This window comes from Erpetoichthys calabaricus, chromosome 3 (genome assembly GCF_900747795.2).
Source record: "Erpetoichthys calabaricus chromosome 3, fErpCal1.3, whole genome shotgun sequence".
NCBI classification, from domain to species: domain Eukaryota; kingdom Metazoa; phylum Chordata; class Cladistia; order Polypteriformes; family Polypteridae; genus Erpetoichthys; species Erpetoichthys calabaricus.
Window position 1 is genome coordinate 19,117,584 of NC_041396.2, and position 18,099 is coordinate 19,135,682.

Sequence of the window (18,099 nt, forward strand, 5' to 3'; positions counted from 1 at the left end):
CAGCTGTGCCTTTCCTACATTATCACTTATTTCAAAAACCATTTAGATGCAGATTAATAACTTTGGTTCTTTAATAATCAATTAACAATCTGCAGATATTGTTCAATCAGTTCAGTTTTATTTATTGCTTTCGAATTCCATTTATTTCCAGAGAAGTAGTTAACTTACCTTAGGCTGCTGTGTGTGCTGTTTGCCTGCACGCTCTGCCCGGCGTCTTGACTCATTTGCATTAGGCATCCAAGCGACTGTCAGATAAATAAAAGAGGAAAACATACAACATACACAAGTTCAAGCAAACGCTCTCAAGGTAAAACTGAAACCCTAAACTCATTCCTAGTTGAAGTCACACAGAACGTTTCTCGGTTTTAAAATGGACGAGTTTGCGAATTCACCTGTGCTTTTTAATGGGAAATTTTGAAATTTTAAAACTTAATACAGCACGATAGGTTTGAAGTATCTGAACAAAAATTGAGCTGTCTCAACACATGTCTTTGAAGAATAAGCCTGTCACATCTCAACAAAGTTGGCTCGCAGAGGGCAGAATTTTCTCACGCAGACAGACAGGGTCTTTCTCAATAGGTACTTTGCGCATTGTATCCGAATGCACCTAACAAAGAAACAAATTGGATATTGAAATAAAAAAAAATAATGTAAAACTGCAAACATTTTTAATTATCTTTATTTTTTGTCACAAAATAAGATTTATAAAAGAAAAAAAAAGAAAGGCAAGAAACAGGTGTCATGAGACACGGCAGACTAAATTAACAGATCAAATCATAATGTTATGTGGAGCAGTCATTTACATGACCCACCCTCCACTCAGCCTTCAATTCTTAATGCTAGAAGGTCTCACCAAGGTGAAGGGGTTTTGTCCAATTAGTCCATTAGCCAGAATCAGGGTTGAGGGGATCCCCCATTTTTGCTTCTATTGAAGTGCACATCAGTCTCAAAACCTTCAAAAATGGTCTGCAAGCCTGCACTCGGATTTTTAATATGCGGCTTTAACATCCGCTTTAAAAGACAAAAACCACGGTGAGGTTAATCTGCACGTCCAGCTCTTAACTAGTCCATTAAAGTGCTCTTAGGCACCTTTTTTTTGGCTAAGATATGCCCCCTTTTGTACCATCTTGACTGACAATTCCCATCCGAATTCAATTCTGCTCCACTTGCATACAACTATCTTTTCCTTTCTCAAACCCAGTCCGTAAAACTCTGACCCTCACAAAAGTGTGCTGCTTCTTCACCAGCCTGCAAAAAAAAAAACACGTCATCATCATTGTGGGTGCCAGAGCTTCAAAAAATAAAGAGCAATAAGCTAAGTGCCTTGTAAGCATTAGTGTTTATCGCAGAGCAATGGAGCTTTAGTCAACCCACTCCCCACATCCCTGGACAAAGCCAATAAGTGTGCGAGGCTGGGTGTCCCACTAAGGATGATGAAGGAATGCAGACAGGGTTTGGGGGAGGGAATCACTAGATGGGCAAGAATAAAAAGCCACTTTCTTTAGATGGCAATTGACTGAAGAATCCTCCTCTCTGCCTCATTCAGGTGTCCCGAGAACATACTGTAGCATGGTTGCTGAGCAAATTGTCGCAGGAAATCCGTAAGGTAGGCCTGAAAAAGAATTAGGGGAAGCATCAGAAGTGTTCGTATTATGTTGTGTATTTTTTTTTTCTCCCAAATCTTTTACCCAATCAGTCAATCAACTTTCTTTTTTTTTTTTTAAATTACGCTGAATTGGGCCAAATAGGAAACATCATCTCCAAAGAGCAGAAATTAGATACTCTCCGAGCCCCAGCTACACCATAACATCAATTAATCTAAGATTTTATAGAATTTAGGAAACTGGACAGCTCAGCGTGTTGCTACCACAAACCTCTCCAGGGAAAGTTGAAGTGGCCCAAAAGTGTGCGAATGTCCGTTTAAATCAGGCTGAATGGCTTCTGACTTGCCTGTCATGCTACAGAAATAACATTAGAACAATCTGGACAAGAACAGACCATTCAGCCCAACAAAGCTCATCAGACCTATCCATTTAATTCTTCAAAAATAAAATCAACTCTAGTTTGAAAGTTCCTAAAGTCCTACTGTCTACCACACTGCTTGGCCACTTATTCCATGAGTCGGTGGGTCTCTGTGTAAAGAAAAACTTCCTAATGTTCTTGATGAACTCATTTTAAAGTCACTACCTCCATTCACCATAATAATTCCCTTTATAATTTTAAACACCTCAATTATATCTCATTTTATAAACCAAAGTGGCTCAGCTCTTTTAATCTTTTGTCATAACTCATCCCCTGTAACTCCTCTAAACCTACACCTGAACACCAGTAAAACCAAAGAGCTGGTGGTGGATTTTAGGAGGCCCAGACCCCTCATAGACCCAGTGATCATCAAAGGTGACTGTGTGCAGATGGTGCAGACCTATAAATATCTGGGAGTACAGCTGGATGATAAATTAGACTGGACTGCCAATACTGATGCTCTGTGCAAGAAAGGACAGAGCCGGTTATACTACCTTAGAAGGCTGGCGTCCTTCAACATCTGCAATAAGATGCTGCAGATGTTCTATCAGACAGTTGTGGCGAGCGCCCTCTTCTACGCAGTGGTGTGCTGGGGAGGCAGCATTAAGAGGAAAGACGCCTCACGCCTGGACAAACTGGTGAGGAAGGCCAGCTCTATTGTTGGCATGGAGCTGGACAGTTTAACATCTGTGGCAGAGCGAAGGGCGCTCAGCAGGCTCCTATCAATTATGGAGAATCCACTGCATCCACTTAATAGTATCATCTCCAGACAGAGGAGCAGCTTCAGTGACAGACTGCTGTCACTGTCCTGCTCCACTGACAGATTGAGGAGATCGTTTCTCCCCCAAACTATGCGACTCTTTAATTCCACCCGGGGGGGTAAACGTTAACATTCAACATTATACATAGTTATTGTCTGTTTTTCACCTGCATTATTATCATTCTTTAATTTAATATTATTTATTGTATCAGTATGCTGCTGCTGAAGAATGTGAATTTCCCATTGGGATTAATAAAGTATCTATCTATCTATCTATCTATCTATCTATCTATCTATATCAGCCTAGTCGCTCTTCTCTGGACCTTCTCTAGTGCTGTTACGTCTTTTTTGTAGCCTGGAGACCAAAACTGCACTCAGTACTCCAGATGAGGCCTCACCAGTGTGTTATAAAGACAGAGCAGGAGATCCTGTGACTTGTACTCCACACATCAAGGCGCTATATAACCTGACATTCTGTTAGCCTTCTTGACACTTCTCTCAACTGTCTGGCTTTAGGCAGTGATTGGTCCATTATGAGTCCCAGGACCTTCTCATAAAGGAGTACTTTCAAGTTTCAGAGCTCCCCTTGTGTATTCAAATCTGACATTTTTGTTGCCTACTTTACATTTACTGACATTAAATTTAATTTGCCACAAATCGGTCCAAGTCCCTCTGTGATTATTCAATGCATTTGAGATAATCTGCCAATTCACTGAGCTTGTAATCCCCTGTAGTCCTCTCATCAGCCGAGTTGCTCTTCTCTGGACCTTTTCTAGTGCTGTTATGTCCTTTTTGTAGCCTGGAGACCAAAACTGCACCCAGTACTCCAGATGAGGCCACACCAGTGTGTTATAAAGACTGAGCAGAATGTCCTGTGACTTGTACTCCACACATCAGGGGGCTATATAACCTGTATAGTGGGCGGACAGGTCCCATGCCCAGCCGGGACACCCCTTCTACATATGTTCCGGGGGAGCAGCCATGGGCATCTCACTACCTACCTCCCCCGGGACGTTTGGTGGCAGCCTCCCTGGCTGACGACGGTGCCTCAGTTTCTCGCAGGGTTTCATGGGAGATGGAGTTCTCCACAACCCTGTGGGGATCTAGGGTGGCCGCCAGGGCGTGCTGCATGGAGCCAGGAACCCACCTGGACATCTCTGCAGCCCCAACCGGAAGTGCAATTAGCCACAGGTGATCAAGCACCTGGAGCACTTCCGGGTGGGCTATAAAAAGGGCCAGCATCCACCACTCAGGAGCCAGAATCGGCAGGAAGAGGACGAGGTTGCCTGGGAGGAGTGGTGGCGGTGTTGTTAGAGGATTGTTTGTGCAATTTAAAGTGCTTGTGGGACTGTGTTGGGCCTGTGGGACATGGGGAAGGCGTGCCCCATGGCTGAAGAGAAATAAAGAAAGTCTGTTTATTTTACACGTGCCTCTGCGTCAGTCTGTGCCGGGTCGGGCGCTATATAGCGCCTTATTACACCTGACATACTGTTAGCTTTCTTATTGGCTTCTGAACACTGTCCGGCAGTTAACAGTAAAGAGTCCACTATGACTCCGAAATCCTTCTCATAAGATGTACTTTCAACATAAACAGACTACCATCCCTACACTCCAGTATATTATTATCTATCCATCCGTCTTAAAAACCTACTTAACTTTAGGGTCATTAACAGCTGGCAAAGATCCCCAGGACAGATTAGCTGTCTATCGCAGAATATAATCATTCTTGGACACCAGCATTCAGATGTAAAATGAACTAAAGGAGTTAAACAAAAACTAAAAAATGTTTCAAACAAACAATTCAGTCCTCTTGGAATTTAGCACAGATATGCAGAAATACTAGGACTGTCATGTAAACCAATGGTTTGGGTCTCAAACTCAGTCCTGGGGGATGGCTGGCCTTGTGGCTACAAGTGTTTGAACCAGTTTGTCAATTTATCAGTCATTATTACCCTTTATTGATCTCACTGTTTAATTTTTATCTTCTTATTTTATATTCAGAAAGGTGCATTAGTGTTATTTTCTATTTTATTCACCTTTCCTGTGGAATTTGTACTCCTAATTGTCTCCAAATACTGACAAGCATAGCAGACACTAGGGCCTGCTGAAGAATGATGATTTTAGTAAAAGTCATTTGTGTGCTTATTAGTAATTAATGCATATATAACCAGAAAATTAAAAGTAACATAATGCAAAAAAAAAAAAATTAAAGAATAATTCTCATGCACCAAAATTCTTATTAAATTAAAGTTGTCCCACTTAAAAGTTTTTCCAAAGTTGTATCTGTCCTGGTGTCCAGTTTCTGTATTACATCTTACCTGAAGAAAGGGACCTGAGCTGCCTCAAAAAGCCTGCATATTATAATCTTTTAAGTTAGCCAATAAAAGGTGTCATTTTGCTTGACTTTTCATTAACTAAATTTAGCATAATAAGTTTGTAATTTCTGGATTGACACAAATAAAAAAAACAAACTGGAAGAAACAGCCAGCTTAATTTATGTAATTTGACAGAAGAACGTGACAGGATTAAAAAACTGCAGCTTCAAGGAGCCTCCAGGGCTGATTTTGAGAATGACTGATCAAAACTGTCATCTGAAATCTCAATGTAATGTATTTCAGATGCATTAGCTTGAAAATTTTCAAATTGGGGAAGTGAGGCAAAAATTTCCTGATTCGTTCAATAGCACGGGAGTAGAGTGTAGTTATCGATGCCACTAGCTATACTGTATGCCTACATTCTTGCTAATCAGTCTGCAATGTGGCACCGTGCTGAGTTGATTGAGATGCCAATTTCAGACATATACTCTACAACATAGGTGACTTCAGCAACTGTTTTTTCTTTAAGCCAAAAATGGCACATCAAGTCATCGAATGTGAAAACAATGAAATGATATTAACGGACATGTTAATGAAGTTTCCCTCTGAAAAGACTATATTAATCAGCAACATTGCACTAAAATGCTGATGTGCCTGCGGGTAAGCATCAAGAGCTAGGGTGCATGCAAAACTGTTCTTGTACCACGACAGCGCACTCACAATGTTGTTTAAAGAGTTAATGTGACAAATTTTGCAAAGCAGCATTATGCATCTAGAACACATGCTGCTAACTGGAGACACTGAAAATTCAAGTTTTAATGCATTTTTTTAATATATTCAAAATTTAGACATGAATCTAGAATATACTGTTTGGCATCAGTGATACCTTTAATAATATGTCTGGAAAACCATTTATGAGTAGTTATGGTGTAAAAAGCAAGTGAGAATTTCATTGAGTTCCAAAAAGGTGACCCCATTGATGAGCCAATTAGTATGCAATAAATCATTGGTAATGGTCAGATAAAATAAGGCTGGTTGATTACTATTCATCTAAAGACAGGAGAAAAAGAACAATTCAACTTATGTTTGGTATTATGTTAAATATGAGAAACACCACCAATACCCCCCCAAAAAAAAAAACTTCAAGAGCTACAACTGAAGCCTAAGCACCACAGCAGAAAATAAATTAACATTTTTCCTAATGGCAGATAGAGTTGTAAACTATATTCTGAGATTTTTCAGGCAAGAACGACAGAAGCTTCAAGGAAAGGGTACAGCAAACAGTTCTACTCGCTAGTCATGGTGCCGGAGAATGGAAACGTGTTAAATGTTGATCAGACACGCACGTTTGAATAATGACCCTGTGGATGCATATGCTACATCAAGTTAAACTTACGGCCTCTCTGACCTCATTGAAAATAAATAAAAAACATTCTCTTGTTTATTTTTTTTTACTGTTACTGGATGAACTACATGAACAATTTAATCTTCACCTTTATTTGAGTAATTGAGAACTGTATCTGTGCAGTCAACTTTGGATCACAGGGGCTTCACTTACAAACTAAATTGGAAAAATGCTTTCCTTGTGGTCAAAACTAGTTCAAAATCAAAACATTTAATGTGCTCACAAATCAAAGATATTTTAAACTTTTTCAAAAATAATATTCTACCTGCAGATCAATTTGATAAATTGGATCCTTCATAGCATCAGGGTCATCATCTTCATCATCCTCATAATAGTCATCATCTGTCAAGGGAAAACAAAACGACACAATATTAAAGTAGAAAATGTCATGTGTCCAGCACATAACTAACTCTTTATAAAGGTGTCATTTTAGCAGTATTAGATTTCAAGTCAATACTTTGTCTATATGGAATGAAACAAAGGAATTCTGTCTTGTGGAAAAATTACACTGTTACTGTCCAGTTAGGTAAAAACAAACAAACAAAAATCATTCACCATCTCTATACAACTAAATCTATTGAAAAATCAATACACATCAATATTTCTTGACACTATTAAGTGATGATTCGTTTTCAACGTTTCCACGGACTGACATCCTGACATCTCTGATGTGCCTAAAACATTAACATCCATTTTAAAAACTTTTTTTTATATACCTACCTGTTTATACCTATGCTGTGTTAAAATTCATTTGAACTTTGGTTTGTTTGTTCAGTAATGTAAAAGACAGGAAAAGAGGAAAAATAAACAGACCCGGAAAAAATGTGGCTAAAGAATATTGTTTCACATTTCGATAAACCTGTGCTCAAATACCTGGTAGGCCATTGTGCACAATTTAAGCCCTCTTTACGACGTTCGTTTGTTTCTGGTATTCTGGTTTTCTTCTACATCGAAAAGAAACGCGCCTTATTTAAACTACATTTCGCCATATTGGCCCAATATGTCAGAATGTTGGGTGTGCGTCCTGTGGTGAACTGACATTCCATCCAAAGGAGAGATGTACAAGATACTATCCAGGAGAAGATCTGGCTTTCCTTTATGGGGAAAAAGCAGCTACAATTGAGCTTCTAATACCCTTTGCGGATGGATGGATGGATGGATGACTTCAACATGCAGTTTGCCAAGAAAGTGTGGCCACTGATCTTTCTGGTCCAGGCAGCTACCTGGAAAGTGCCTGGATAAGCTTCAAGAGCAAAAGGGGCCCACCTTATAATATTCAGAACATCAACAAATGTATTTATTGATTAAAAAAGGTGGGGGTTCAAAAACAAATTAATGTCATCGTTATAACTTAAGATTAAAATAGTTGACAATGAATTGTGAAGTCAGTTTGTTGCCCTGTTGCATATTCCATGCATCACTTAACTGACATACACCATTAATCATAATTTGGGATATGGTGGAGACATTGGATGTAAATAGGGCAGAAAGTCAAAGACCAAAGAACTCGCATGCAAATACTAATAGGAAACCATTTCTTGCAAGATCAGTAAAAATAAGCTCTCTTGATAGAGGAACAGAACCACAAGCTGCTGAAAACAACACACTTTGGTGTAGTGGTGATTCCTCTCTCAATGTCAAGGAACTGGTTACTGACTTTTACCACACCAAAGAGCGTTTATGTCTGATCACTATTCAGGAAGTGGGTGAAGGGGTGGTTCACGCTTACACTTGGGGGTCCACATCAATGACAGGATGTACTGGTCTTGTAACACAAAGGAACTGAAGAAGAAGGGGCAGAGCAGAATCTTTTGTTTTAGGAGCCTGTGGTCCTTTAATGTGGAAAGTGGCATCCTTCACATCTTCTATAACTCGTGATGGTCATTGCAATTTCCTATGCTGTAATGTTCTAGGTTGGTAACATCAGTTCCAAGAGAGGCCCACTGAATCAACAAGCTGATTACAGGGCAGGGACAGTTATGGGATGCACTTGAAGGTCGTGGCAAAAAAGAAAATTAAAACAAAACTGACTGCAATTATGAAAAATTCTGCACATCGTCTCCGTGACACATCAACACTGTGGACTTCCAGCCAACAAATTACTCATCAGAAGTGTGTCAAGATACGCTAGTGGGGCTACTTTATACCAACAGCAATACGTCACCATAATGACTCAATGTGACTGTAACAGCCAAGTAAGAACTTTACTTTTCTTTTGAATTTTCTTGCTTTATGGTTATTCTAATGTGTGTTCAGGCCAAAGTGTGAGTGTATATATTTATTTAATGAGCTTCTGTAAAAAGCCAAAATTTCCCCCTGGGGACAAATAAAGTTCTACCTACCTATCTACTGTATGTCCTTGATGATAAGAAGGATGAAAACAGCTGACAATGAATTATGTTGTTAATTAGCTGCCCATTTACATATTATATACACCACTTAATTGATGAAGTTTAATATTAATCATAATTTGAGATATGGTGGAAACATTGGATATAAATTGGAAAGTCAAAGACCAAAGAACTCTCATTCAAATATATAAAGAAATTTGAGTCTTGCAAGATCTGTAAAAATGAACTCACTTCGTACAGTTGCAAAGTGTAAAGAACACACTTTGAAGTAATGGCGATGGCTTTCTCATTTATACTTGGGAGATAATCCAGATGTACTCTCAGTGTTTTTTTTTTTTGTTTATGGCAGTTCAAAATCCCCATCTGACAGTGCAGAAGCAGTCAGCAACAAAATGGAAAAGTCCTTCTGCAGAGTTATTTCTTTTGATGATCGCCAACAGTGGCTCAGATCATTTAACAAATTTTACTGCCATCCAGTGGATAAAATCAAACAATACACTGTAGGCAACTTTTTTGTTGACACGTATCAATGGTTTCAGCGTATCTCCTTGATTTTGACACCAGCCTTAAAAGTGTTAAACTAGACTTTAGAGAGTTAGTAATAAGACTTGCTATGTACGTTTTGATAAATGTACTTGTAAAGCGTACTTGCACTAATGTTATAAAGGAGAGAACTGTGCAAATAAATATTTTTCACATACATGGCATCATCTTAGTTGTGCGTGCCTTTGGCATTCTTTGATTCTATCAGCTTAATCTGAACTGTCAAGTCCGGGAGTGTGTCATTTGTAAATAAAATGCTTGCAAATGCGTAGCATTTATTAAAACCCCAGAATAATCAAGTTTTTGGAATAATAATCACCCATCTAACCAACAGGTAACTCTGAAGTAACATACTGAAAAGGTTTTTAGACCACAATCAAAAGTGGCAAGGGGTTTGTTTCCCATTTACAAGTTATTAGTAGTTCAGATTTTTTATTTTATTTCTCGCCAAATAAATGTCTTCATTATGTCACTTCAAGACAACACATCCAGCCTACATGCTGGTATTCACGTTACTCTTACTGATCGCTAGTCTTATCAGTATTGGAATGAACCAAATTTAACTTTTACCATATTTATTGGATGAAATTAGATCTGAAAGCAGCTGCCCAGCAAGCCCTTCATCTTCATCGTCATCATCTTCATCTTCCCACATGTCATTGGAATCTATAAATTAAAAAATAATTTCCTTATCTATTCATGTTACAAGCTTCTCTCTGCTAGTCTGCATAAGTATGACAGAAGCACCAGGTCACTTTAGCGTCATACTGCATACCACCACACTTCAGGACTCTGGCACTCTCGCTCACTCTACTTTGTTCAGCTAATCTAATGATGTACTGTGTTTTTGGTACAACTGAATGCCACTCTGCCAGTAAACTATGGCATATGTTTGGAAAATTTCCAGAGTGCTCTAATATTACCAAATAATTAAATATTTCACATCTATACTTACTTTTCTGATTGTCTCACACTATACTTCTAACTAAACATCTTTCATAATTTATGTATTTCTAAGTTTATGTACCAAACAAAATAAAGCAAAAATAAGGAAACTGGAAACATCTTTTAAATTTTACATTGTTTCTAGAAAGACAACTAAAAGGCATTTAATAAGCAGAGTGTGAGCACCCTTTATGGGTTTGTACAACTGTTTTTGTTGCACAATAACAAATAAATGTGTTTTTATACAATTTAAACATTAATATCAAACATGGTGGTGGAGGTGTTATGACTTGGGCATGTTTGGCCTAGCACACTTCTCTTCGTTGATAATGGAACTGTTGACAGAAATGGCACAATGAATTCTGAGGTGTACAGAAACAACTGATCTGCTCAAGTTCCAGTAAAGGCCTCCAAACACAGTGGACAGCACTTCATCCTAACATCAAGATAATGATCTAAACACGCTGCTGAGGCAACAGTGGAGTATGTCAGAGCTAAGTAATTGAACATTTTTAAATGGCCAATCCTGTCACACAATTGAGCAGGCCTTCCATATACTGAAGAGAGAACTTAAGGCAGTGTTTTTCAACCTTTTCACTGGAGTGGAACCCTGCGCGAATGGTTACCTTGCTCACGGAACCCTGTGCAATTATCCACCAGTATGTCCTATATCATGTAATAAACCAGATGAGCAGAAAAGTAGCTTTTATGTTTAAACATACTATTTTCAAAATGTATGTTCGGCCTATTCACAGTTCACCAAGCGTTACTAACAACAATTTTTAAAAAAAAGTTGCATAAAAGTTAAAACCCGCAATTATCTATAGTAGAAATTTAAGATGATGCTTTTATTATAGTTACCATTCTATCGCAGTAGTCAAAAGTTCAATGAGAAATTTGCGCTTCATGATTTTAGCTGATAAGTTGAATTCTGGGTCGTGTTTTAGACAGACACACACACAAAGTTCTTCTTCGACTGACAACAGTCGTTCTTGCTTCTTGTGTTTAATTGTGGTTAAGGATAAAAATCCAAACTCGTAAAAGTAAGATGTTGAAAATTGCACCAACAGTCGCAGAGCTTTCTGAGCAATTGATGGGTACTCCTTTTCAACCAGCATCCAGAATGCATCCAGGTTTAACTCTGAGTGTTTAGCCTCAGTGTTCTGTCACTTGCAACACTAGCAAGCTGTTCCTCTTCTGACAAGGTGAACTGTCCTTCGGACGGTTCAAATTCTACAAATGGGCTTCGAACAATACACAGTGGTGAAGGGCAGTCAGGAACTCCCGTCCAAGTGAATCCCACAGCTAAGTAGTTGTCACTGTACTGGCAAACTTTGAGTTGCGGATTTTTCAGCAACTGCAGTTGAGTGGTTGCAGTGCTAACAGAAGCAGCTGCAGCTTCAATCAACTGCTCCGGAACCTGAGTATCGTCGTGTGCTGTGGCGTCTTCTAATTTACGCTTCTTAACAAATCGGTCCATGTTCGAAATCAAAACAATAATTTACAAAAATTAATGCAAACGACAAGCCTAACTGCTATTACACCACGTAAACTGCCATCCCCGCACAACCGCCACCTATAGCTAGTGAAAGCACACCGTCCTTATACTTTGGCCGTCATTTAACTTTGGGAGCGAGAGAGGGGCGGAGATAAGAACGGAGGAGCAGGCAGTTAACCGGCCTGTCAGGCAGATGAGAATGAGGCAGTAACATAGACTAACAGAGAAACAGCAACTGACTAAAGAACGATTAATAACCACATAAAACCACGATGCTGGATTTTGTCCCAACATTTTCCGGAGATTTAGGACTTTTTCGTCGGAACCCTTGGCTAGCACTCACGGAACCCCGGATGAAAAAACTGGGTTAAAGGGACAAGCCCCTGAAACAAGCAGGAGCTGAAGATGGCTGCATTGGCGGCTTGGCAAAGCATCACCAGAGAAAATCCTCAGCACCTGGTGATGTCTATGAACCACAGACTTTAAGTAGTCATTGCATGTAAGGGATATGTGACAAGGTCCTAAATATGACACCTTTAATAGACCTTCCATTGCTGTGTCCAAAACATTATGGTGCCTTGAAATGGGGGGGACCATGTAGAAAAAGTGTTGCCATTGCTACATTTTGTGATGGAAATTAATTCAAATGCCTTTAAATGGCAGCCTGGAAAATGGACACTTTAGTCATAGCTGAATTGTTTGATTTGTAATTTTAAACTGTGGGGCAGAGGAGTAAATCATAGAAAAAAAATCTCTTTGTCACAAACATTATGGAAGGAACTGTATATACTTTTTCCTCCCTTGAGCTTCTGTAAAGATTTAATTTTCCCTGGGGACAAATAAAGTAAATCAAATCTAAATCGCTTTACTTTATATACCGAGAATTACAGTGTATACCATTACAAAGTGCTCTACAAATCACAAAAATAATGCAATTCAAAGCACAAGATGCAACATGAAATTCAAATACCTGTGAAATCACAAGAATCTAAACTCTCTACAAATTAAATTTAATTGTTAGCACATAAAAGGAAAGAATCATTAAGACAGTGGTTGTCAAACTGTGGGGAGGGCCCCCCTAGGGGGGGCGCGAAGTAACAAAAAGCGGGGCGAAGATGTGAAAAAAAGAAAACAAGAATCAAAAATATGAAAAATACATCTATTGAAACCAAAACAAATTAACTCTGTTAAATCCTCATGGACCCCATGATCATCAGAGGTGACTGTGTGCAGATGGTGCAGACCTATAAATATCTGGGAGTGCAGCTGGATGATAAATTAGACTGGACTGCCAATACTGATGCTCTGTGCAAGAGAGGACAGAGCCGACTATACTTCCTTAGAAGGCTGGCGTCCTTCAACATCTGCAATAAGATGCTGCAGATGTTCTATCAGACGGTTGTGGCGAGCGCCCTCTTCTACGTGGTGGTGTGCTGGGGAGGCAGCATAAAGAAGAAGGACGCCTCACGCCTGGACAAACTGGTGAGGAAGGCAGGCTCTATTGTAGGCACGGAGCTGGACAGTTTGACATCTGTGGCAGAGCGAAGGGCGCTCAGCAGGCTCCTATCAATTATGGAGAATCCATTGCATCCACTAAATAGTATCATCTCCAGACAGAAGAGCAGCTTCAGCGACAGACTGCTGTCACCGTCCTGCTCCACTGACAGATTGAGGAGATCGTTCCTCCCCCAAACTATGCGACTCTTCAATTCCACCCGGGGGGGTAAACGTTAACATTTAACATTATACAAAGTTATTGTCTGTTTTTCACCTGCATTATTATAATTATCAATCTTTATTTTAATATTATTTATTGTATCAGTATACTGCTGCTGGATAATGTCAATTTCCCATTGGGATTAATAAAGCATCTATCTATCTTAAACTACATTCTGATACTAGAAAAATAAATATAGAGTTAGATAAATGTTGACAAACGTTAAGGAGGTATAATAAAATATGCAGCTATGAAATATCCATCCATTTTCCAACCTGCTGAATCTGAACACAGGGTCACGGGGGTCTGCTGGAGCCAATCCCAGCCAAAACAGGGCACAAGGCAGGAAACAATCCTGGGCAGGGTGCCAACCCACCGCAGGACACACACACACACAAACACACCCACACCCACACACAGTAGGGCCAATTTAGAATCGCCAATCCACCTAACCTACATGTCTTTGGACTATGGGAGGAAACCGGAGCGCCTGGAGGAAACCCACACAGACACGGGGAGAACATGCAAACTCCCCGCAGGGAGGACCCGGGAAGCAAACCTGGGTCTCCTAACTGCGAGGCAGCAGTGCTACCACTGTGCCACTGTGCCGCCCGCTATGAAATATCATTAATTAAAAAAGAACAAATTGGTATTAGTGGGCTCCTTTCAAAAAACGTTAGGGGGGCGCAATTAAAACTTATGAAAACTCGGGTCGCAAATACTTAAAGGTTGAGAAACACTGGATTAATAGATGGTTTTACAGCATTTACTCCATTTAGGGAAAAAGTCAACAATCATACTGTACTGTGATCTTATACAAGATCATGTGCCAAATGTAAAATAGTAATAAAATAATTGACTTAAAAACATGAATGATGCGTTTTGCACGTCACTTTGATATACTGTAAATGCATTTTCATTCAAATTTTGAAATATTGAAATCAGTCCCTTGTGAGGCCAGTATATGATAAAGAAAACTGCCATTTGGATATAGAACTCTGCATATATGTTATTCTGTTGCCTCCTAGAGTTTTTGATTTTTGTGTTATTGTTTCAAGACACGGTGTGCTTGACAAAATAAGATGTCTACATTTGTAACATAATGTTATAATGAAGAAACTGCTTTCAAATCTCACACTACAAAATCTCTTTGGGACTGGTGGAAATTGTGAACTGAAAAAAGAAGGGGAAAGGAAAGAGGTTCAAACCTCCATCTTGATTCCAATCTGCAGTTGCTGATCTTGATGTATTAGCCTCAATCACTGTGGATAATTCATTGATGATGAGTTTGAAGACCTTTACCAAAAGTGGTATGGTGGTCCAGCGCTCAGGATCTGCCATACATAGAGAGAAGGAAGTGGTCAACAACAAGACAAGATACCAGCTAAAGGGTTCATGTGTCAAAGTCCTAAATTATGAACTTCCAATTCTACAATAAAGGCATAACATTTCTGGTTTCTTTTATGCAATATAAAAGATATTTAGAGTTACTTTATGAGGTTAATAAAAACAAAGAGTAGCAAGGCTTTTTTTTTTTTAATTAAAGCACAACACAGAATAACAAAACACACTTCCAATTAGTACTATATTTGGTATGTAATAGAGAACATAGCAGGTACAATAATGTTACAAAGACAACCCATAAAGCCCAGTAATCAACCCTTCACTCAACTCAGACAGCTACACAACAAGGCTAGTCCAAATAAATTAGTTCTTCATAGAATACAAAAAAAGCAGATAAAATACTGATACAGTGGGATTTTTTGAGCAGTGGAGCATAACTCTAAGTCGTTGAAGTAGTCATATATGTTACCATAAGAGATCCCTCCATAGCACAATTTTGTCTTATCCAATGTTACCAATTACCTAATATTGCTGATAAAGGCATTAGGAGAGATTGAACTCCAAGACTATCTTAGATGTACAAATTTTTTTCCCAAAATCATTTGAAGTAGAATTTTCCCAGAACATGGGAAAGTGTGATCTTGGTCTGGTTCCATTTCAGACAATTTTAGACTAGATACACATGAATGATGAACACTTTTTAAGGTAATTAAATTGAGCATGGTATATATTGAATTAGAATGCATTTTGTAAATTGCAGAATTTCACTCAATTTCTGAAATATTACTTGAAAGATCATTTCTTGTTATTCTTCAAGATCATTAAGAGGCAGTTCCCTTAAAATGTGTTACTATGATCTAAAGATGTGTTAAGGTCTTAACTCAAACTAGCCAGTACCATCTCAAAGATATAGACAGACAAAACATGAAGTTGGGTTTGACAAAGTTTCTAATTTATACACGCTACAGAATAAAAAATGTGTTGCAATAGATTAAATATGGAGCCTAACGGTTCAAAGGACACAATACATTATCAATACAGAGACCTGCAAATGTGATAATACCCAATTATAGCCACAGTCTGAACACTGCTCTGGTTAAAGAAGGAAGAAAATGACAGGATTATTATGTCTAGGGGCAGAAGATAAGAAATTCTTTGTCTTACATTTCACATCTTTACCAACAGTTATGTGGACTTCTGGCAATTTCTAACAATTCAGCATACAAATATTTGCAGACCAGCAATAAAACTGAAAGTTAGGTAGTACAATGCTGCCTCCATATTTAGACCTCTGTACAGCAACGTCCACCATGCCCTCTCAGTCGCGAAAAGAAGATTATAGAATGTTATCATTGAATCAATGAATAGTTTTACTGTCAAATAATGCAAAGAGTACGCGACACATGTTTCGCCCTTATGTATTATTATTATTAATATCATCAGGCATACACACTCCACTCCTCGCGGGGATCGAAACCTCAGACAACCACCCATGTAATCAGATTGTGTTTCAGACTATGAATGCTACGAATACATTTATACGCACACACACACACAGTGCGCACATATATATATATATATATATATATATATATATATATATATATATATACACACACACACATACAGCATATACAGTACATACACAGATAATCAGAACATGTAAAAATGTAAAGTGTTGTACTCTTTAAATGGTTGTTCATTTACTTGCCATTTTTCTCACTTTAGATTAACAATACTTTCAGCACTTTACCCTGTGACAACTTTTCATAATTAAATTTACTCCCACCTTGTTTTATTCATTAATTTGAGTTTATACTACTATCATAACAAAGTGATCGACAAAAGGGAAATTAAAATAAACTGTTTTTAAGATTTTTAAGTTAAATAAAAACAATAATAATAATAATAACAACACATAATAATGCAATTTCATGTATTTAAAAAACAATTAATGATGAGCAGATACTGACATACCAAAACAAAACAAACTGAGTCGAAGTGAACACATCAATCATTGAGACACTTGTTATTGCTTTTTACCTATGGTTTTGGATATTTTTGTCATAGTCATTGAAAGAGCAAGTCTCATATTGTCTTTGGGAACTAATCAAGATCTTTGCAGCTTTGGCTTTTATAAGCAAATCTATCCTTGAGTAGGTGAAATTTACGCCCAGTTGGGGACCTCTGCTTAAGGCTATAAAGACAGTTAAAACAAGGTACAACTCAGAAGTGAATTACATCAAGTACATGGTGTGCATGAAAAGAGGTTTGAAGGGTGTATGACAAAACATATTTCACACATAATTTTAAAGAGCTTGTAACGTCTTTTGCCCAAAAAAAGACTTGGGGGGGGGGGAAAAACACAATAAGCATGTTGTATCACGTGCTATACTTTCTCTCTTTTCCACTATTCCAATAAGCACTAATCTGAACTAAAGACTAAAAAAGTTACTACTGGGTTTCTAGCTATAAGTAAGTCATCATCCAAATACTGGATAACTTCTTAACCCCATCATTCAGCTGCCACTCTGTATTTCAAATAACTTCATTAATTAGGCAAGAGGGCAAATACTGTTTTTTGGAGATCTCAATGGATGCAATATAAGAATAACAGGCCAGTTTCAGTTGGGGTTGAAAGTTTCAGAGTAGTCAGCAACTGGCACTTATAACAACTCAGAATTCCCCAATTTAAGAATAGCTTACTTTTTGCTGCTTTTGACCGGGTGCGAATGCCTTCATTGGGATCACAGATTTCCTCACCCTTTACAATTATGTCCTGAAGGCGTTTGTCATTTGTGTTGATACCATACTGAAGGAGTTTACAAAGTGCCACAGTGCTGGGGAAAAAAGACATTAAATATGCTCAATATGATTGAGAATAAAGTGCATACTATATAAAAATGTACCTCAAGCAGTGCCCATACATGAAATGTGAAGGCCTCCTTACCTGACTTTACCCTCATATTGTCCATAGAAAAGGTGCTGCCGGTTCATCCATTCAGCCATAACAAACTCTAATGCTGGTTTCCCAGTGGGGCCAGGAAGGCTGCACAAGAATTCCAACAGAGGTTCAAGCTGAGAATGTATGAGGTGAGCAAACACCATGATGAGAGACTGAGGAAACGATACAAAGAAAATGGGTGGTGAGGAGAAGGTTACATTTGGCTTTCCTTGTTATATACATCTTTGCAAGTTA

The 18,099-nt window shown here is 38.5% G+C and overlaps 1 protein-coding gene across 1 annotated transcript in view; it reads right to left on the reverse strand.

Annotated features, from left to right (window-relative positions):
* Nucleotides 1-661: 661 nt before the first annotated feature.
* Nucleotides 662-18,099, reverse strand: part of ipo9 (importin 9) — a 96,876-nt gene continuing 79,438 nt past the window's right edge. The window contains exons 19-24 of the mRNA XM_051924408.1: nt 17,851-18,017; nt 17,607-17,740; nt 14,765-14,890; nt 9,967-10,062; nt 6,768-6,844; nt 662-1,612 (exon numbers count right to left, since the gene is read on the reverse strand). Of these exons, the coding sequence (XP_051780368.1) occupies nt 1,502-1,612; nt 6,768-6,844; nt 9,967-10,062; nt 14,765-14,890; nt 17,607-17,740; nt 17,851-18,017 (711 nt within the window). The 3' untranslated portion in view covers nt 662-1,501. The remainder of the gene's footprint in view (nt 1,613-6,767; nt 6,845-9,966; nt 10,063-14,764; nt 14,891-17,606; nt 17,741-17,850; nt 18,018-18,099) is intronic.